The sequence below is a fragment of the Ips typographus genome, linkage group LG11 (genome assembly GCF_016097725.1).
Source record: "Ips typographus isolate SLU linkage group LG11, UJ_Ityp_2.0, whole genome shotgun sequence".
NCBI classification, from domain to species: domain Eukaryota; kingdom Metazoa; phylum Arthropoda; class Insecta; order Coleoptera; family Curculionidae; genus Ips; species Ips typographus.
Genome location: NC_138432.1, coordinates 8,444,021 through 8,467,311, shown reverse-complemented (window position 1 = coordinate 8,467,311; position 23,291 = coordinate 8,444,021). Strand labels below are relative to the sequence as shown.

The window sequence follows — 23,291 nt, the reverse complement described above, 5'->3', positions numbered from 1 at the left end:
TGCACTTTGACGGAGCCGTTATACCTAAAATTAATGGTTCGAAAAAAAGGAAAATTTCACTTAGATTTACGCAAAACAAAAACACACAACGTACGTACACCCTTTTAAAAAAAAAGAGTGAATTTTCAAGCGCTTATAGAGATTTCGTACTGAGGCATTTTTCAGAGAAATATACGGGATCACTTAAGCCGAGATTTTATGTCCTGAAATCGTTTATAAAAGCTGTTATTCCAATAAAGCAAGTAGTGTAAAGATATCAGCCGCATATCACTTTCAGTTGACGACAAAATTTATTCCGGCCATGGAACGCATTACTCAGGGACGAATGGAGATGACAGCGCTAAACTGACGTGGCTTCAATTTTTTTACGTTTTTTTTTAACTCGTAAATCGATTCTTTTGTAATTGTCCGTACTGCAAAAAAGTGTGGAGATAGATCTAGAATAATCTAATCACAGATTCTAATTGGATTCTTTCTGTAATAGCCTCAAATCTGCTTCATAGATCTGAAATTTTCCTAGTTTCTGCTTCTTCATCAGCTTTCGACACCAAAATGGGTTTTGTTAAGACCTCTGAGACATAAACTTGGGACCGGAAAGACAGTCCAAAAAGGGTGGGAAGAGAAAGTTAAAGATATGTTTGTGTCCCGTTTTGGGGGAAAAATAAGAGCCATTACCCTTCGTCACTCTAATTCCACGCAAATCCAAGAGAAAGGCAACCTCCGAAGAGGCCGTAACCGAGAGAAAGTTTTCTAGTTGCCCCAAAACTACAACTTAGTGCCGCGATTAGGACAATTTAAATTCGGTTTTCGTTTCATAATTACACATAAACCCTGGCACAGTCTTAAGCGCTTTGCTTTAATGTTAGCCTAGTCGCTACTACGCTTGTTATGCTTTTGTGGCTCTTAAAATGATTCATTTATATTAAATACATACCGTAGACCCACCCTTTAAATAAAAGGAGGGTAACTTTGTTTTGGAAACGATTTAAAATAAAATAAACCGGAAAAAGGATGACGTTACCGCTACCCGGTTGATTTAAAGTCGAATCGAGCGCTTAAGCGCTTAACACAATATTGTGCTTCTACGCTGCCTGGAATGAAAAGCAAATTCACTCTGGAAAATTTCCTCTTCCGTGTGTTCTTAGGTAAATTAGATCCGAGTGGGCGTGGAGGGGAGAAAAATCCGGATTCCACTCGGTTAATCAATCAACAATCACGATTAACCCCCCAGCTTTTTGTATTTCTATTTTGCCATTTTTATGATGCACCTCGATTATAAAAGCGGTGGTTTTTCGTATTTTCTGCAAATTGAGAGCTGGTCGGAATAAATCCAACTCATTTCCAAATTAAAAAGCACTTGTTGGAAAAAAATTAGTTGTTAACAAAAAGCCCGAACTCAATTCACATATAGGTCTGATCTACGATCGACATTGAAAGCGGATCAAACCGTATTATAATCGATTTGACAAACAAAACGCAAAATAAATAAACCGGCCTAAATACAACTACATAAACTTTATATGGTATTTTGTTTACATAATATAATATCAAACAGTGGATATCTATGACTGTGATCATTATGTGTTGGACGAATAATGGAATTTAAGCCGGGGAATTCGGTTTGTATTGTTGGTACAACGTCATTCTAAACGTTCAATTTACATCGATTTGGTTTGTGTATTGTTTGCAAATTTACCAGTTTTGCACCGAAAATATTCTCCTGGAGATGGAGAGAGAAAGTTGTTAGTTTTAGTCTTATTCTGTAGGTTTATACATAGATACTTAGGAAAACTGTACTATCAAATACTAGAGATTTGGTAATTCTACAACTAATTATTTAATTAATTAGGCAGAAGTTGTTTGTTATTAGGAACACATTTTAATAATTGTTTATTTATATTCTGCTACTTTTTTCTTTATAACTCTGTTTAAGTTATCAGAGTGTAATTTCCACCTCACTGTATTGGATACGTTAGTAATCCGATGGAATATGTTTAGTAATAATCCCTGCAAATCCAGTTCAATTTCGAATATTTACTACATAGTCTAGACATTTTAGTTTTTGTCTCAGATATGAATATTTATCGAATCCCCTCGAGGATATAACTGAAGCTTAGGCTAATTGGCAAAGCAGAAAGTGACTCGATCGGATGGTTTTCGGTGCAAGACGACGACTAGAGCAACAACAAGGGAGGGGGAATACATCAAGTTGGGGGTTGTTTATATAAGCGTGAAATTTAGCATTGTAAATTAAAGGGAAACGTTTTACCAAATTTGGCACGCATCCGCGATCACGTAACGACCCGTTACACATTCAACTTGTTGTTTCATACTGAATGTTCGTCATAATGAAATTTCCCTCTTTTTGAGGTTGCAAGAAAAAATTTGCCCACTTTCCAATTAGTTCAAGTTGCTGGTAAACATTTTTGGAGGCGGAAAATGTCTTATTATTTCTATTTGTTTTACATGCAAACCGTTTCCTAATCGAACACGCCCGGTGTAAATAAAACTAAACTTTCGAAATCGAATGGAATGGTAATATGATTGTGCTACGGTCCATGCGGGCATAAGTTTCGAATGCTAAATAAATATGATGAAAGGAAACTTTTCCGGATCCGGGAGATTTACAAAGTTTCTTTCACTGACTGTATAAAGTTAAAAATGTCCACCTATGTCCGTCTGAATTGTTTTCAAACCTCTAGAAAACGTTCTAAATAAATGGTAATTTTACGCATTTGCGACGATAATTTAGCAACGAGAGTTACTCTTTGACAGCAATGCAAATCTTTCCGAATATAACGCCATCCAATTTTGTTTGATTTGATTCTTGACTGCAAAAATAAGTAAATCTACTTTCGATGACCCCCATCGAGTTCAGTGATCGTCTTTAGTTTTATGACGCCTAGTAAAATAGATGACGGTACTCTGCGGAATTGTTCTTTGTCTCTAATGTACAAAAAGGACACTTTATTTTTTACAGTCGGCCAATTTCTCTCGCACGAAAAAAAAAAACCTGAAAGTTTTTACTGCAGTTCGGGAAAAGACTTTTGTTGTAACCGGGCAAATCCGTCTAATTGGAACCGAGTACCACACGTTTTTCGTGTAATAATAATTAAGGAGACGATTTTAAATTTTAAATCAAAAATTGTGGAAAGAAAAACTTTCCGAGATGGTTTCTTTACCAATTCAAATCGGATGTCCGGAACGCTTTCGGCAAATAAAAGTTTTCTTGGACGAGCAATAAACAAAGGAATTCATTTTTGTCGGCGAGTCGACTTTTCACGTCTCGAGGTGGTAAAAAGTTTTCGGAGGCCCCCATGTCAAAAGAAAAGCAAAAAACGATCTTCTAAAGGAATAACAATGAAATGAGCTAGAATAATACATTGGAATTCTTCATGCCCGTCAACTTTAGCAATTACGGGGAATAAATTACCCCCTCAAGTCTGACGTATAAATCAGGCTTTACTTTCTCCAGTTTTGATGGCTCAAAATATGCTTCCACTTTCTTTAAAAAAAAAATAAGAAAAGCGGAATCTTTAATGAATTTCGTTTTTCTCCTTTTGTTCGTAATTTACCTAAATCAACCATTTTTTTCCAGTTACATCCTTGAATATAAAGTGTCCAAAATTGTATGTGACAGTACAATACCTACTAATCATACAACTGCATTGTTTTACCATTGTACCGTTTTTAACACTAAAAACACCACTTCTACTAAAACTTTTCACTATGACCGCATTCGTTTTTACGATCTATGGAGCAATCAGAGCGTTTTTAACGTTACGATGACGTAATTTGGCAAAACCATAACTTGACCAACTGTCAAATTTCGTCTTTGCTCGCTCGAATGGGGCTTAAGTGTATTTCGTTTTGTTTACAACGTCTAACTGACAACTTCAAATCACAACAACAACCGGTCCTAGCCCAGCTGTTGCTTCTATGGATTCTAGAAAATTCGGGAATATTTATGAAACTGGCATTTTCTCTTAAGGCGGTTTTACCTCGAAGCAATTATGGCCACTTAATTGCATGCTACAAGCAACTATATTCCTACTTTCGATTTTTTAAGTCGTATGCTACAAACGGATTTCGTTGTAGCATGCGACTAACCTAATTACATACAGGCAACGAATTTCTTCAATTTTCAAGTCAATTTGAATTATTGTCCTCAGTTGATAATCTTTTTTTTGCCATTAACTTTTAAAAACAACGAAAAGGACGTATAATTATTCTATTCTGTTTTGGAGAAAATCCACTTTTCTATTTTCTGTATCTATGAAAGGTAGTTCTTGCCATTTTCACTTTGTCATTACCCTCGTTCCCAATAGTTTCCAGTTTTCAAGATATATTTTCCACACTTTTAATTATTTTTATTATCATGAATGTATTGTGTATTCTGTAATTCAATTATTCTGTGTTATAATTTGAAATATTTATATCGCAAAAAAAAAGATTTTCATGGTATTTCTCAACTAAATTATTATTTATATTTATTATTTGCTACTGAACCCATTTGTATGGAAAAGCTTGCAACCTGTTGCAACTGGTAAACTTTAGTGTAAAACCGCCTTTAAATTTCAAACTTTGACATAAGTTATTCTCTCTCACAAACAGCTGAACTACGACATTCTAGAACCGAAACAATGCAATATACTACAATACAATAATACAATGCAATAATTTTTGAATCTTCTAACTAAATTTAACTAATAATAATTCATTTTAGTAGGAAACAAACCAAATAATTAAGACTTGAAAGGGGCGTCGTAGCCCTTTCGGTTCGGAGTTTACGTCACGTATTCACTGCCATCTTAAAGTCGGTTATTGTCGTGCAATCAATGTAAGCAATCAAATCCGTCGACAAAGTGTTTGTTGTCCCCATGCCCGGAATACCAACGTGACCGGTATAAACCGAGTTTCGTCCCGGTCGTCAAATTGGGCCGTAATTGCGGGCCGCCCAAAGTTTACCACCCAATCCCAACCGATTGATTTCATTTTCTGTATCGATTTCGATATATCTGTGTTCGTACTTTTTTAACCTGTTAAATTTGTATAATTTAACAAGATTTTTATCTGCATCGCAGAATTAATTTACAAATCCGAAATGGAAAAATGTCTAAATTAGTCGTTCCATCCCATCTAATATGCAAACGATCCAATTACAATCGACTGAGGAAGTTATTTTTGTTCAATTTATTTAAATTAACCTGTTCTATTTGCGGGGGATAAAACGGTAAAAGTACCTCCAGCTCTTAAGAAAACTGGGGGTGCTTTTAGACACTTTTTCGTTCCTCTCTCTCTTAAATGTGGTTGAAAGCAACCCATGCAGATGACATATACACAAATCATTACTTTAGCTAATATAATATGCCATTCAGTATGCGTATATCAAAAAAGAAACGTCTGCAATCGACATTTTTGAGCTGGTGCGAAGGTTTACGGCTCCGTATAAATACCCTTATAAGGACGACAGCATTAACGTTTTCTCGGTGATTTCCTTAAATGCCTCGACCAATCGAGGATGTTTTATTATTTGAATTTCAAATTTACATGTTCGTCTCTCCAAAATTTAATCTTTTCAGAAATTACGTCAACTTATAGCCTTTGAAAAAATGTACAAAACATATGATCTTGAAAAACGGTACAAGTTTGATCACTAAATTTTGGTTAAAACTTGTCCGAGTCGCTAGTTTCGTAATTATGGCGTACGGACCAATTTGCCTAAAACCCAAAACGGGTAAACGTCTATTCCATTTGGACACAAAAGACCATCATTATTTCAAAATGGCCGAAGTTGTGATGGCGTAACGTAAACAGGGAATTGGAGACAGTTCGACCAGGCATAATCCCTCGTCCTTCTTGAATGGACGCTGTTAATATTGTAAGGGTTAAATTCCGGCCCTTAGGTATTCCAATTAAACACCTCCCCCCTTCTTCCTCCTGATCCGTATTGTTGTCCTTGGTCGACTTATGCTTATTAATTAACGGACCAAATTTATTCGACATACCGCACTCGTAGCATTATTAGACCCCATTTAAAGGACAGAGGTTAAATAATCTTCTGCATTGTGCTTTTATTACGAGAAAACCGTTTTTAAATTTAAACGTTAAAAAACCAATTTGTTGTTTTTGTCAGTTTTATTAGCGATTTAAAACCAAATTAATATCCCCCTTCCCCACCGCCAATTCAAATAAAACGGGACACATAATAACTGACGCTTTTGAAGTCGGAATGGCCGTTTTAATGGAATTTATTAATTCGTTTCCGTCGGATACTGTTTTGGTTTAGCGAATTTATTTCAATAGGTTAAATTCGAATGCAATTCTGTTGATGAATTTATTGTTCGGAAAATTTAGGGTCGCGCCAAAGCTGCACCGACCGCACACCTCATTCAAAACAATTTATATGTTCAAAAAAAAATTTGTTGACATAAGTATAGTTTAATAACAATACTTACGTATCAAAGAACAATCAGTGTTCTAGAGGATTGTGGTAATAAGAAAGTATGTATCGTTTATGATTCTCCTAAACTTTGTATGAATTAAAATGTTTGTAAATTCGCACCCCTGATCCCTCTAAGTATGCCTTTAACCACAGTAATAAACTCCCATTATTAAAATATTATCTTGGCATAGGAATGAGTGTCGCAGTGCTGTTCCAAGTACACCGGAATGCTTGGAAACTAGCCATTTTAACCAAACATCCGGCCTAGATAAGCTTGGAAAACTTAATTAACCACAGGGAAAAAATGTATAGAGCTGAGGTGCTAAATGAAGGTCCTAATACAGACAGAAGTCAAACAGACAGAGAAATTAGTAGTTTCCGTCCTTCAGGTACCCACTCCGTTTAATATATTCCAGGGCAGCAGTATAATATCTTTGGCTTGACAAGTTTATTAATTAACTAAGCAAATTTATCCCGGAGACCCTGGTAATACAATTATTAGGGAATGAAAGGGTTTGTGTGGCCTCGTGCTGGCTTCTGCAGATATTTAAATGTACGTTTGTTTGACTCTATAAATGTGTTCGCAAAAAAAGTGTTGCAATCTAATAAAATACCTTACTTACAAAACTGAAAGTATTTTATATGATATTATTATTACAAGTGGGGTTAAACGTGATTTCCAATAAATCGTCAAGAATGTTAAAAGTGACTAAATTTAAAAAAGCGAGTGAAAACATCAAGAAACGATAATTTACTCCATAAATTTCCATTACAAAAATAAACTGGTGGGGGGAGGAGATAAGCACGAAGTGTCCCAAACAAAAGAAGCCGCAAGACCGAAGCATAAATCCCGGTTAATTCGATCCCCCAAATCAAATGCCGTCTTCTCCATACAATCAATTACATGCGGCGGAAATATTTCTTCCATTTTCAACTCATGAATATCTCCCCGCATAATAAATGGGATCATTTTATAAATCATTCGCTCCATAAGTTACCCGCACTTTATTAAATGGGATTAAACTCGTTTTTGAGGACACAGATAGAGTAAGAAAGAAAAAAGTGGGAGGGAGATTTTTTTGTATGTTTTTGTTTGTGCAATTTCAGTGGGATTCAAAATGGTTAGTTAAACTCGCTCTGTCGACGTCAAATAAAACCACGATCGGTTTCATTCGTTAATTGACTCTGCATAGCTGAGTAAACGATGAAGCAATCAGCGCTTTAAGTTTACTTACGGATTCTACGGTTGGGACTCCTGCGGGCTAAAATACAATGAACTCAATGTAACCATTTTGATTCTGCTTTTTGCGCACAAGCTAAACATTTTATTCTGAAAATTTGTAATCAGCAAACAAATTTAATGAAAATTAGAAAACTAGAGAAAATCGTATAGAGTGCACTTCTATTTATAGCCACGATGTTATTTTACTAAAAGTAGTGACAAGTAATTTTGACACTGCATCAGTTAAGCTAACTACTACGTTGTAATTTCATCTAAATCAGTCTTGAACAACCTTTTGCAAGAAAATTTACGGTAAATCAGATAACAGGCACACACATACACACACATTATCGAAATCGAGGTGGAAAAGGGCCATCCGGAGCGAATCTAAAGGGCTATAAACACGGATAGTTCCCTTAAAAGGTGAATCCTCGTTATCGGATACGCTAAAGCCTCCAGACCTGGTTGTCAGGCGAAAGAAACAAAAGAAATAAAAGTGATATATCAATCAACACTTCAGCAGAGGGATTTTAGTTTTTATTTGATAACGTTCAACTTGCCTGTATAAATTCCGTTCTTATCGGTCGAACTTTGACAGTTACTTTAAGGGCTCTACGAGTATGACCTGGCTTGGAAGGCCTCGGTTTTCGAAAGATAATATCTATTGAGGTGTTTTTACATTTCGTTGTATCCCAATTGACATCTTGTCTTAATTATTACTGTTCAATGTGAAAACAACTGTTGTCCATCAACTAGTAGTTGTTTGTCGACTATTATATTTTGGCCACCAAGAATACAAAATTACAATCATTTGCCTCAGTTATTAATGAAGGCAGAGAAGAAGACAAGCAAGCTGTTCATATTTCACTGCGTCTTCTTGGCCTAAACACACTTTTCCAACCCAAAAGTGCCACGAAATAATACCGTTTGTTGTCGAGAGGGTGTAGAAACGGAACGTGGAGGGGTGGGAGAGTTTTGAAGTCCCAAACAAAGTTTAATCCTTCTTGCCGCGATAATTTTCCCTTTCGGGTTAGTGAATAGATAAGAAGAATGTTAATTAATTTAAAACTTGGACCGGAATTAACTTTCCAGGGATAATAAAACTCCCCTGTTTTCCCCGCGAAACTCAACAAATGCTTTTGTAATGCGACGAGTGTTTACCGAGTCGAGCGGTTATGATTAGCTGTATTGTTTTACAGAATACTGTAATGATAATGATTTGATCTAGTACCAAGGATTGGCGGTAGAGAATGCTGTGTTAGAGTATAAATACTTTCTGCACTGGCACCTGAAGCCTGAAATGCGGGGGAGTTATCCATGCAGTAAATCATATCTCAGCAAACCATTTACGGAAATATATCATAGAGTAGGTAAATTGGCTGTTTGCGTGACAAAAGGTTAAAATGTGATTATTTTTTAATTACTTTTCTAACAAACGTTGGTATTTGGCAAAATGTCCCCAATTTTTTCTTATTCTATAATCCCTCGTAGATCACGCTACCTAACGTTTACCGCAAAAATTTAAATTAGTCTCGTTAATAGTCGTGTCAATTCTTGTATTCTATAGCTGATGTATACAAATTTTCTGAGCCAGAATAATGCTGGGTTCCTCCGGTTTTCCTTTCTGTCGTTCATTAGCGCAAAATACTGAAATATGCATTAGGGGATCCTATCGCAGTTCGTCCAAATTTGAGCTGGTAATTTGCCAAGTTAAACTTTCACAGTTCGCAAAGGGGAAGGAAAAGGTTGTGTCGCGGCATTTTTGCTGTCCCAATTTGCATTTTAATGCTCACAAATCTGCTAAACAGCTACCTTTTTTATTCGATCTTAGTATACCCTCAAGTAAAAACACGACAATGACAAACAGTTTCCATTTTATAAAAGAAGTGTTTGGTGCGTTAATTGAATGTTACACATCTAGGAAAAGTAACGCGTGTTCAATAATTGTTATGGTCAGGTCGCCTGTGGATGGCAATTGTCACAAAAAGCTTATGTCTTAGATAACGTTGCAAACAATTATTATATGACAGCTGTCAATCCAAACCATACAGAAGGCGAACTCTCTAACGAATAGCAAGGAAATTTCTTTGCTATCATAGAAAACCCTTCTCTATCGTAATATATGGTACTCTCTACGTTTCAATTGGTGAAGATCGGCACTCAACGTAGCTATTCGGGTTGTGTAAAATAGAAAGACCAAATGAGGTCTTGCTATGATTTTATCTCTCTTGCAGCTATGAAATTTTGTATTTGCCAATCTTTCTTTTCCGTCGTCTTCTAAAATTCAAATGTTTTGTTTTTTAACCTTTATGCCTGTCAGTGTCAACATTGTGTCAATAAGGTTGTGTTGGGGACCAATTGACTGTGTTTGCACCCCACTTTCTTTATTTTTGAGTATTTAGTTAAAGTGTTAATGCATCTATTAGTTATTGTTTTTGAGGTGTAAGCTGTTCATGATGGAATGGTTGTGCGATATGGGTTCCATCAACACATCCTAAAGTCCCATCCTACTTTCTTCACAAAATGCATAAAAATTGGTAGCATGTTTACAAGCAACTGAAAAATATTAATGGTCTAACAAGAAAATAAGAAACTGAAAAGACAGAACTACAATAAATAAAACCAACAACAAAAATGGCAACAAAACGGATTATTTTAGAATGTAAACTTTGAAATATATGATTAATTACTGAAAAAGAAAGTAAGAAACCTAGAATTATTCGAATTAGTGTCATTGAAACTTGTCATTAACCCTGAATAGGACGAAACAAGTAAAAGCCCTAGATTTATTACTAGAAATTAGTCAATGTTTTTAGGACCGATAAGTTCCCGTTTTCTGTTGACGGTGTCAGCCGAATGTGATAGAAAATAGCTTAGAGAGTACCAACAGTTAATGGAAAGAAATTTTCTTTCTTGTCTATTTCTATGCGTTTTCTATTTCCTACATCGTTACGGAGTTCACCTTCAGGTGTGGTAAATCCAAAACCGACCATAGGAAAACCGTGTAACTGACAGAGAAACGTAGATAATTGCATGCGTGGGACAAAGAAAGAAAACGAAAAAAATACCAAGTAGGCCATATTTTCAGTACGCTGTTGCCAAAATCCAATACCGTCGACAAAATGTATTGGATTGGTATTGGCCTACTTGGTATTTTTTTCGTTTTCTGTCTTTGTCCCACGCATGCAATTATCTACGTTTCTCTGTCAGTTACACGGTTTTCCTATGGTCGGTTTTGGATTTACCACACCTGTATATCATTGCCTATCTATACATGCATTGCATTGATCAGGAATGAACCTTTTTTTGATTTTTCACTCACAACTTGCAATCAACTACACGAAACAATTAAAAAAAACATATTGTTTACTGCATCTGCATACGTTTGTGTATAAAATGAAAACCGCCAACGCCGCAATTAAAAGTGACATTTTAGGCTTTCTAGTATAGAGGGCGGTAGACAATGGTCAAGTATCATCCAATCTGTCATTTGTTTCTTAATCTGGGGTGCGTCACCAACATTAACATTTTGTTTACGGGTGCCATCTTGGATTTTGATTACGGATGAACAACAATTTGCCTTCTTATACAAATTGACATATTTAATTATTGGACTGTGTAAAATTTTTTTTAATAGCATATATCTAACTTTTATTTACTGTAAAAGTTCTCTCCAAAAGTCGTTACACAAAGTGTCACGCCTGAAATTGGCCTATCAAAATATTAATTTCCCATTGAAATTTCCCACAGGTTTCCTATAAGGTGTTCGCGAAAGAGCAGTGAAAACTTTTAAAAAACTTTCTGGATGCAATATGTAACGGAGATTGATTTTGGCAAGTTTTCCCCCCGTAGCCAGAAAAACAGTGTTTTAAATCGCAATAAATCTTCCCCCCCGAAGGTGGGCAAAAGTTTGCGGACGCCGACGTTTCAAGTAAGTTTCGGTTTTTCGGCTAAGGTATTTTTGAAATATTGCCCGAAAATACATATACTTGGCCCCGAGACGCGGGGCCGTACTCAATCACGACGACTTTTTTTCCCCCCATCTTAATATTAGATTGCCCAAGCCGACGTTTTAAAAAAGTTTGGACACTTTTACGGTCGGATTTTGTATTAAAAAAAACTCTCCACTCTATCTAAAAGATTCAAAACGAATTTTGCTGTAATAATTTTATTTTTAAATTGCGAGCACAGAAAGATGGATGTATTACTAAGCTGATTAGCTTCATGTGGTAGAAAACAGTGAAAACATTGAATGCAATTAACAAAAAGGTTTTTCAAAATGTACAGGGTTTCTTACACTCTGTGTATACTAGAAGCATAATTACTCAACTATGAAAAATCGCCCTACATGTTTCCTAACCAATAAAACGAATGAACTGTAACGGAATTCGAAACGAAGTTTTGAATAATCAGGGAAAACTGGATTTCTTCATCCCTTTTCGACCGGAACCGAATACGATTTGATAGGTAATACGAGGGGAATTCGACATCTTTGATTTGACGTTTTTCACCCTTGGGAAGGGGTCAAAAGTGCGAAAATGCTACATTAATATGACCTTACATATAAGTAACAGAGACCTGTCAGTTAGCAAGTAATTTTCCATATTTGTTGAGACCATTGGGTTATAATAGTTCTCCCTTATTACCATTTATTCCCTCTGGATACTTTTGAAATGTCTGTACTGGATATATCGTCTTCAACATAAGACACTGCACTTGATAGAACATGTTTTTAGGATTAATTCCCATCTATGGCACTTTTTAATAATGATTTCAACGTGGTGAAACTTCCTTTTTGATTTGAATAATGACCACAACTTTCTGATGTTACGACATCTCTTAATTTGCATTTCGTATACTTTATTGCAACAATAACACTAGCAGAAGTATCTTTATTATATGTAATTATTAATTGCTTTGTTAGAATACACCTTCAATACACTAGCACAAAATTTGGAGAGATAATTAGTTTTGAAAACTTTGTTAAACTTTAAAAAAAGGAAAAATAGCGACGTTTTAAATAAACCCCGAGTAGATAAATATTCGTTTGGTATAACGAAGCGCTAATTGACTCTTTTTAAGCTCTTTTGAGATTCAAAGTAGACCACCTTGTATACAAGGAAGATGGCGAAAGATACGAAAAGGGAATTGCAGCATAAAAGGAAACAAAGGCGGCGGACTCGATCCCGAGGGAACGGGACGTGAACCTAGAAATAATATATTAGATGGCAGAAAGAGCTCGCCTTTTGTAAAGAAATTTCGAACAAAAGATTTAATAACACTTAAATTTTAGCGGCAAATATGTTGCCCGTCGGGGCTGTTTTATTTCTGTTTATGTGACGAGATAATTCGCCTTTATTTCTTTGCCAGAAAACTGGGAAAACGCTCCAATAAAGCCCGAGAAGCAACAAGGACCAAGTTACCTTGACTCGCACCTTCTAACTTTTTTTCCTTCTCGGGAAATTGGGGAGATTGGATTTTCCCTAATTGACGCTGTTCTCGGTAGATTGTTGGACGATTTGCTGTTTTTTTCACTCCTCGATCCTCCTTTAATTGTTTAAGTTTGGAATTGATTCAGATTAACCTTAAATCCAGGTATAGTTCTCCAATTACGGAAAACACTTTTTAAGACTTTAAATCATTTCCCTTGCGGCCAAGAAATGATATTTTTCACGTCACCTTATCAAATAATACATATTGCCCGTTTTTCCTATCTTTTACGGTTTTCCTTCGGGATCATTTTGTTGCACTATTTCATAATATGCCCGACAGGGACAAGACCCACATTTTCTGGAGTACGCAACATTTATTATGACCCTGCTTTAGGGTCTTCGAACGTTTCACGAGTAGACTATAATTATATCTTTCATAAAACAATTATCACTGGTTGTGTATCTTTATTATTTCAACTGTAATAATGGCTGTTCAATAATTGTTATGGTCAGGTCGCCTATGGATGGCAATTGTCACAAAAAGCGTATGTCTTAGATAACCTCGCAAACAATTATGACAGCTGTCATTTCAAACCATATAAGAACTTATCAACGGCCCTACGTTCATGCTAGAACGAGAGAACCACAGCCAACTACGACCATAACAATTATTGAACACCCTTTATAATATTTACATACCTATATTGTTTTTGAGGACGTTTAATACTCGCTTTTAAAATTATACAAGGAGCACATTTAGAAACTATTTAAAAACTCTTATAGGTAAGAACTGGTCTTGACTATGCGTTTTTCCTAAACCTTCTTCATAGATATGGTTTTTGGACCTTTAGATTTTTGGTTTAATCATCTGGTAAAATTCTAATTAGGTTCTAATAAGTGAATTTAAAACTGCTGTAATGAAACGTTCGTTTACTTCGGTAACTTATAAGCTCAAAATAAAAAACAAAACGTCCTGATTGTCTTGGCCGCCATTATCGATTGTTCCCCAAGGGAAGTTTTCCCTATATTCAATTACCTAATTACAAAGTTTTAACAAGTTTTTAAAGTAATTTTAAAAGGCTTTAAAAGGATATTATTCAATTAGGGAACTTGTGAAACAGGTAGTGCCCAGACCCATTAATATTTATCGCAATCAAGTGAAAAACCTAAAAAAACGATTTAATTTTCTTGAATACGTAAAAAAATAAAATAAATTGACTTAAACCGGACCCCACATAACTCAAACGGATTTCATTAATTTCCGTTCTTGACGTAAACGTACATTATTGGTCCAGACAGAATTTAAACCGTTTCTTAAAACGTTGGTCAGCCAATATTTCGACTTTATAGGGAGTTTTTCCATTTCGGGTCGGAACGGGTCTTTTTAATAGCTCCGTAACTGTCCAGGTCGCAGATTTATAAATCCGGAGGAGATTTTTCAATGAAAAAATGGGATCGGAACGATGTAATGATTTATAGACAGGCCGTTTCCTTAAATCTAGTTTCTCGCTCAATCTTTAGTGGTAATTTGTCTTGAGTTTATTATCGCCTTTGCTACGTAATTAACTAGGCAGCAGCTTTGACAGCAACATCTAGCTAAGCTGATCAACTGGAACTGTATTTTTGGATAAAAACTCCAACCACAGTACGAAACCACTTCAATATTGAACCACCGGCAGTTTTTAAGAAGCTCAGAAGCCTATTGGCGTTTCAAGGTAAGAGATACTCTGGTGGTCAGTTTTGAAAACAGTTTCGGGCATTCCAGCTGTCATTTCTCCCTTTGTTTACATTGATTTTGGTTAGGAATTTAGCTAACTAGCTTTTAACTATTCTACAGGTGTGGTAAATCCAAAAGCGATCATAGGAAAACCGTGTAACGGACAGAGAAACGTAGGTAATTGCATGTGCGAGAGAAAGACAGAAAACGAAAAAAATATCAAGTAGGCCATATTTTTAGCGCGCTGTTGCCAAACGCCGTAAGTAAGTTTGTCGAGGGTATTGAATACTTACGGCGTTTGGCAACCGCGCGCTAAAAATATAGCCTACTTGATATTTTTTTCGTTTTCTGTCTTTCTCTCGCACATGCAATTACCTACGTTTCTCTGTCCGTTACACGGTTTTCCTATGGTCGCTTTTGGATTTACCACACCTGTATATTGTGATTTTTAAGCTTCATGCCGAAACTGGGTAAAGTTTATCAGTTTTGACATTTCTGGTATTTGTCACGTGATACTAGAACACTATTTACCTAGACAGTCAAATTACGGTTCACAAAGCTATAAAACACGTCATCTCGAACAACAGATTCATGTTTTGGTTGAGTGAACTTTGACGTCTGTGACAGCAATCACGTGATACTGATACACTATTTAATTAGACAGTCACCTGAACAACTGTCAAAACAATGGCTAAAAATCACGACTTGTCTCGAATACTTCAACAAACCTGTTCCACACTGTAATTTTTATAGCTTCATGATCATCACAAGGTTTGTCAGTTTTCGAAAGCAATCGTGTAAGAGCAGTTTACAAAATTCGGTTTTTGTTAATGACAATCCTTGACCAATATAAAAAAAACTTTTAGTTCCTTCTTGAAGACTTAATCTGAGATCTAGGAAACGATTCATTTATCAACAAAACAATGGCTCGGGCCGTAACAAGAGGCCGCTCTATCTCCTCGGCGACCGCCTTTGTTCCCCCCTTTATTCGACGACCAACCTTGTTATCATTGAACCTCTAATCGTGTCGGTTTCCCCACTTACATTCCGTACCATTTATTTAGAGAAAATGCCACGCATTTCGGCGCGACAACTCGTGGAAAAATTAATGGCGTTTTTCTAAACGTTTGTGAAAAAGGGGGAGGGTATTGTCGCCCTTCCGTGGCTTTAAATCACGAAATTATTTTGACAAAAGTTTTTCGAGCCCAAAGGCGGTCGATTTTGTCGTTTTTTTTCTTTTCAAACCAAGTGAAGTTTAGAGTTGCCGTAAGTAAACTGGGGCGGTTTAATTGTAGCTACCAGTAGCGGCGAAAAAAACGAAACGAACAACACAAAACGCGGACCTACGCGCCTGCAAAGTGGGAAAGCTCTTTTATTTCAGCCTATTTATTGCCTCACTTTGCTACATTCTCGTTCTTTTACCTTTCCGGTGCCCGGAAATACTATGCAAAATTAATTTGGACTTGATACTGCGGAAACTAGTTATTTTTCTTTGTGCTCTTTTTTTTTCACTGGGGAAAAAGGCGAAAGCGCGCTTGCTAGGGAAATTTTCAAAGTGCAATTTTAATGCTGCATTTGCACGAATGGAATTATTAAGACGGCCCTACGTAAAAGTGAGAAAATTTGTTATTTTATGATTTGTAACGTGAAATTAGCCTTAACTGAATCTTACTGCTACAAGATGATAATGTTTTGATTAAGAATAAATATTTCTTTTTTGTTGGATCTCTCTATATAAATGATCGTAGCTCTTCCTAACTTTCACAATTCATGTACAATGTATAATAATATAGTGTGTAATACCAGAATAGTGCAATTAAATTTTACTGATAATTCGTTTTGAAAATAATTATACTTTTAGGACTTCTCATTTTCTTTGGTAATACACTGTATTACCAACACATTCCCATTTAAAATTTTTGCCAGCTGAGCCATCGAAAAATCCAAAAGAGTAAATTTTTACGATTCGAGGCGGGCGAGATGGCCGTCGGGCAATTAACTTTTTTAATTCGAAATTTCAGGCGCGGAACGTTGCATAAAAAATTTTCCGGACCTACCGCGACGATGGTAACGAAATTATAAACTAATCCCGTTTCCATTATCAAAGAAGGCTTTATGGACGGCTCTTCGTTATCCTTTGTGAGGACCGCTTCTCGTCTCTAATGACTCGACCCACCGAGAATACCTAAAATGCTACTTGAAAATCCACAAACACGCGCGACTCTACCAGATTAAATTCGCCCTCTGAAGTTTTCGTGTCGATTCGTCTCTTAGTTTCCCTTCGTTCTCTAAAGTCGTTATCTTTGGGTTTTGGACGGACTATTTCAGTTTTAGGGCTTGCTGACTATATTTAGTATTTTTATCGTTTTGAAACTTTTGTCTCTTTTTCCAACATCCAACAAGTAGCTGAAGACGTAACCGCCTGATATACATTGGTAAACAACAGGAACAGAAACACCCAAACGAATCAATTCAAATCACTGAGAACACTAGCAGTATTCTACGTAAACTATTTTGATAAAATAATCCACAAGTCCTGACCATGGCTAGACTAGATTAAGCATCAGTTTTGTTTGCCATGTATTACCACATAATTTAAATTAAATATTCTACAGTCCCATGAGGTGTAATTTTAGATAACTCGCCCACAAAACCTTGAGATTTCCGAAACCAGTTTTCGAGTGTTTGCAAATTAAACATTCAGCGTAAAGTCTTTAGTATATAGTTTTCTAGACAGTGCCGGATTGAAGCACTATTTACTGCCAGTCACAAAGCTGAAAAAATTTGGAACAATCCTGTGTGCATTTCTCAGACTATTTGCTTACACACAGAATCTAACCAATAACCAAAAATGCATCTCGCAGTGTTGGTGCTAACGTGTTTAGTTGGAATATCTCTTGAGCTTTCTTCTATTGATAACGATACCAACATTTGGTCTGGTAAGTTTTTGTTTCTATTTAAGAAACAGTGTTCTTAACTGATTTTTGTTACAGATGGGAAAGTAAGCTTGAATTCGAGCTCCACCAACCTCTCTCAAAAAAGCATAATAAATGGTATCAATTTTTTTTTTTAGGAAATTTTAATCTAAAATTTGGTGATTTTCAGATACCACTATACCATTTCGGACTACTTCGTTGACTGATGTGCCTCTTAGGGGTTGTCCAAATTCAAATCAGAAAAGGGATAAAAGTGGAAAATGTCGTACCGTTGTAGACTAAATAACATAACATTTCATAGTTTTGTAATATCAAGAAGTTAAAATTTAGATTAAGAAAATTTAAAATGTATATTGTTTTATTTGGTATTTTCAATTAACGTTTATGCATAAATATGCCCTTTGCTGTGCATTGGAACTTTATCGTGTTGGCCTATTCTTGGTAAATAATTTCTAAACAGAGCCTGACCATTCCATACAATGAATTCTGTCGCTACATCGAGAGTTATTTTAACAGTAACACTGATGCAGTCGGACTTAGTAGATGTTAATTCTCTCAACTGAAACATAAATTGCACAGGGACGGTAATTTAGCCAATTCTACCCCCGACGACCTGCCTAACCGCGGATTCACCTAAGGCTAACACTTGAAATACGGACAAAGCTGTTATGCAGCTGAATTCAGCTATTCCAGCTACCCGTTGCCGGCTTTAATTACTTAACGGGGAGGAGGGGTTGAAGGGGTGGACTTTATCCAGGACCTCTTTATTACTTCGGTTTGTCCCGTTTAATTGTCCTTGTGTTTAACATTATTCGGCGATTCGACCTTTGTCTTGTTTGTACACGTATATATTATGGGGGGTTTGGGGATTTTTAATTAGTACGAGCGCAACATGTGGCCGTTGCCAAACCGAAAACTTATTAAAACCCCCGCTAACGAAATTTTTAGCCTTTTTAAACCGCTTCAAAGCGGACGCACAAACTTCGTACCGGAGCAAAATCTCTATCCTCTTTTCGGTTGTTTTATTCGGAAACCAATTAGTCGAGGCCCGGCCGGAAAAATCGGAAACGTGCAGAAAAAATACGCTAAACATGAAATCCTCACTTATTTGCTGACTAGAGCGAAAAATTCGATTAAAACAAAAAAATTAAAATCCATTAACAGAAAAAAATTACTAATTTACTTTCAACTAATAAAACGTAGAACATTTTTTATTCAAAAATACTTAAGGAGAGTTTACACTTGCATGCAAGTTGAATCTCTGCATACATACTACTTGCATGCAACTCGATGTTTACACGTGCAAATTTACTTGCACAGCAGTTTTTACTGGCATAAGTAAATCTATGCATTTGTCAACTTTGCTTATATTAAAACTGACGACTAAAGTGTTTCAAACATGTCGGTTATGCCTCGTTGGCAAGCTTCTGAACATTATAGAGTGTCTTTCGCGCCTTTGTCATCTAAGATCGTTCCGTAAGGTTTTGGCGAGGATATTTGAGTTTTAACGGTGCTTTTATCCCTTTCTCCGGCTTTGAGTAATTGTCGTTGGTCAAACTCATTTTCCGATTGTCATATTTGCTCGGTTTGATCGTTGAGAATCAGAACAAACACAGACCGAACGTCTGGACCATCGATCATTTCAACCTAAACGGGCTCAAGCATGACAACTAATAATCGTCCCCGCATTTTTCCGGACGTTTCTTTAAGGTCTTTTCTGATATTTGCTCGTGGACCTTCGTCTATCAGGCTTAAGGGACAGAAAGAAAATCGACATTACAGTGAAAACAGTTTATTTTGTTAAATAAAATACACGAATTAATATCGTTTTTTTTTTTTTTGATTAAATGAATAGAAATTCAAATATCTGGAGGATAAATTTGGAATCAATGTAACATTAATAGTAATTACCGTTACAGCAAAATTTACATCCTATTTTATATAAATTTACATTTACATTTAATGAAATATTGTTACAGATAAAAGCCATATACGAGGACAATGATTCTCTCTATATTTTTGCTTGCCCCGATATGAGTTTTATTCTTAAAACAAAAATGGCTGGAAAACGGGGGCTATTCTTCGTTGCCTCAGCCCTAGTTTTTCGACCGTAATTATGTACAAAAATTGCCGTTACTCTTATACGTTTCTAAAAAATTAATATTCAAGAATAACATTCGATCACAGGATTTTTTTACAACAAAATAATTTCTGGATGTTTAACATACACACGGCACTAATTGACTTTAATAACATTTTTAAAACTGATAGTTAGTAATAATAACCTAAAGGCTGTTTTAATTTTTACACTAGTTTTTAGATTCACAAAACCGAAAAAAATCTATACACAGCCCGTTTTAACATATTTTTTCACATTTTTTTCCTTACCATCAGTAAGTCAAATAATTTACTACACTCTGTCCCAGGAGAAGTGACAGTGACGACATTAACTGTGACGTGACATTGACATTTATTTCATCCGCTCAACGTTACGTGATAGCTCCATTCATTATTTACTTTGTCATAAGGTGTATGTCTATACAGAATGTTTCAACTAAGCGAATTATAGACGATTTTTTTGAAAAGTGAACATAATTGTGTACAAAGTGACTATTTTTACTAATTTGAAACTGAGGATCACAAATCTGACGTACATACATTGGAAAAACATTCGATAAAATTGACAATTTTCAATGGCGTCGCGCACAGTGTTGCATTCAGAAAAATCTTCGGCGCAAGTCATTTGACAGTTAGTCACGTGATACCGATTTGTTTTTTAAATATGTGGATCAGATGACACAAATTACAGACGTTGATCCATCACGAATTTAAAAATTCAATTCATTCAGTTCACATGTAATAGAACAGGAATGACAATTATTACGTCGCTGTTACTAGCCCTAGGACGGACTTTACCTACCATAAGATTATATAATATAATAAATCTAAAAATCACTATATACACATTACAATATAAAATATACCGGTTGTTATCGGAATTGGAATCTATTCGATGTAATTTTACCATTTACTTTTGATAATTGTCGTTTATACAGGGTGTCCTAAATTTGAAGCGTTTTATTAAATGCTGCAATCTAATGATACTATGTACAGGGTGCTGCATTATCGATGGTTTTACGAGGTACAGAGAAAACGGTAATAGATAGAAAAAAAGTAGCATACGTGTTCTGATCTCTTTTTCTGAGCTGAGATGACTGGCAAAAACTGGGCGGCGCAAACTTCTTTTGTTTCAAAGATACGGGGGGCTTTTGAAAATTGGTCATTTTGGAACCTCCTCTGTATTTCATTTGCTATTAAAATTATCAAAAAAGGAAAAACGGTTTTCGGTAGAAGTTTTGACGTAGAATCCAATGGCGTAGTCAGTTTTTTTCTATTACGTTTAGTTTCTGACATGACAGTAAGTTATATTTTTTTAAATGGAACACCCTATACATTTTTAGTTCATTTAATTCTGTCGATTTTTACTTTTTCAACGGTGTATTAAAACATATAAGTTTGTAAACGTTAATCTTGGTAATTAGAAAAAAAGCGTTTCCTTAACAAAAAAGTGCTAAAAAATATGTATAAAAATACCCACAGTCGAAACAAAATTTGGTTATGTTCATGTTAACATGTTACATGTCGTTTATAAACATTTTTTTCAACTTCTACCTTAAAAATAGTAGAAAATAGAAATGGCCACTTTTCTTATTAAAGTGACGGTAGAACTGTTTGAAACTTAGAAATTTCATAAGATTTATTAAAAATATTTAATCTTCTGATGTGTTAGTTTATATGATTTCCGATTTTGTTTGGTATTTTAGATATTGGTCTTTTTTTAGCTTAGCAAAGGTCTTTTTTTAAAATAACAGGATTAACCTCTACAAATTTATATGTTGTAATACACCGTTGAAAAGGTAAAAATCAACAGAATTAAATGACGTAAAAATATATAGGATATTCCATTTAAAAAAATGTAACTTACTGTCATATGTCAGAAACTAAACGTAATAGAAAAAAACTGACTACGCCATTGGATTCTACATGAAAACTTCTACCGGAAACCGTTCTTCCTTTTTTGATAACTTTAAGAGCAACTGACACTACAGAAGAGGTTCAAAAATTACCAATTTTCGAAAACCCCCCGTATCTTTGAAAAAAAAAAGAAGTTTGCGCCGCCCACTTTTCGACAGTCATCTCAGCTCAGAAAAAGAGATCAGAACACGTATGCTACTTTTTTTCTATCTATTACCGTTTTCTCTGTTCCCCGTAAAACCATCGAAAATGCAGCACCCTGTACAACTAAATTTTTTTAGCTATTTTAGAAATATTGATAAATCCATGATTGTTTTTAGTGATATTTAAACTGTTTTAAAGTTATTGTTACTAATAATTTAGGACACCCTGAGTTAGTTATTTAACAACATTTTTGATTAATTATATTAAAGGAAGAACTTGGAAATGTAAGTAAGTAATAATGAATGGCCTTCTAAATTTGACTGAAAGAACTTACAACATGATTTTTGACCGGGATTAATTGCATGGACGTGCTACACTTACTCAAATGGTAACACGTTGTCTAGCAGGGGAAGGTGGATAATTTTTGATATGGTGGGCACATTTATTTTAAGGGGAATCGACTTAATGAAGAATAATAAGATTTATGACGGCGCTCGAGCATTACATGAGGAAAATAGCCGGGAGCTATGCATAAAAATATATCGGCTCATAAAAATTGAATAAGTCGTAAAAAGCGTTAGAGAAACTCATTTTTTATCCGCGACTGACAGGTCCAATCAATAAACCGCAACGTATATATACGGGTGAGCAAAGACGTAATGGCAGGTTACATGGAAATATAGAGGGCGCTGTTATTGGTACATTAATAAAAATCGAGTTTTTATGACACGCGTGTCATGGACGCAAAAAAAATCGTTTTTTGCGTACACGGAAAAGCATAATCGTACATTTTTGGAAGGGGAGAGGGGATGAGGGATTAGACAATACACGATAACTGGTCGATTAATAATTAATCCCAAAGTTCTAGTTAACCGGTGAGATTGGATGTAATTTAGTGCCGTTCGAAACTGCTGCACCGATAAATTCAATATTCCAAACTTTACAGTGGAAATAGATAAACAAGAGTTGCCGCTTATGCACCGAATAGAGAAAGAACTTTTAAAACCTTTCAATACGTCAATCCTTTTACATTTTTTTTGTAAAATACAAATATGTTACAAACGTGAGCAAGAAATGTACACTTAATCTAGATTAGCCTAGCTAAGTGATATTATATACCTTTTTTTAAAAAATAATCGAGTTATACGTAAAGTCTTTGGCTTTGTTTGGTTTTAATATTAGTAATTTTGAAACACACACGCCACTTGGATGAAATATTTAAATTATCCCTTTTAAACATAGCCAGGCAATTATCGTGATTTTCGTGACTGACGTTGTTTTGGTGATGAAGGTGGATGCGGAACCTGCAACAAAAAAATGATACTTTAAAAATACAAAAGTACATTAAGAGCCGGTACTT

General features: G+C 35.4%; 1 protein-coding gene and 1 long non-coding RNA gene across 2 annotated transcripts in view; one reads left to right on the top strand and one right to left on the bottom strand.

Annotated features, from left to right (window-relative positions):
• The first annotated feature begins 17,543 nt into the window (after window positions 1-17,543).
• On the top strand, window positions 17,544-18,174 carry LOC145735427 (uncharacterized). Its single transcript, XR_014179670.1, has 3 exons — window positions 17,544-17,755; window positions 17,810-17,869; window positions 17,922-18,174. It is a non-coding gene; the product is annotated as an uncharacterized LOC145735427 (long non-coding RNA).
• Window positions 18,175-19,528: 1,354 nt separating this feature from the next.
• beat-IIIc (beaten path IIIc) overlaps window positions 19,529-23,291 on the bottom strand; it is a 92,062-nt gene continuing 88,299 nt past the window's right edge. The window contains exon 6 of the mRNA XM_081989464.1: window positions 19,529-23,235. Within this exon, the coding sequence (XP_081845590.1) occupies window positions 23,150-23,235 (86 nt within the window). The 3' untranslated portion in view covers window positions 19,529-23,149. The remainder of the gene's footprint in view (window positions 23,236-23,291) is intronic.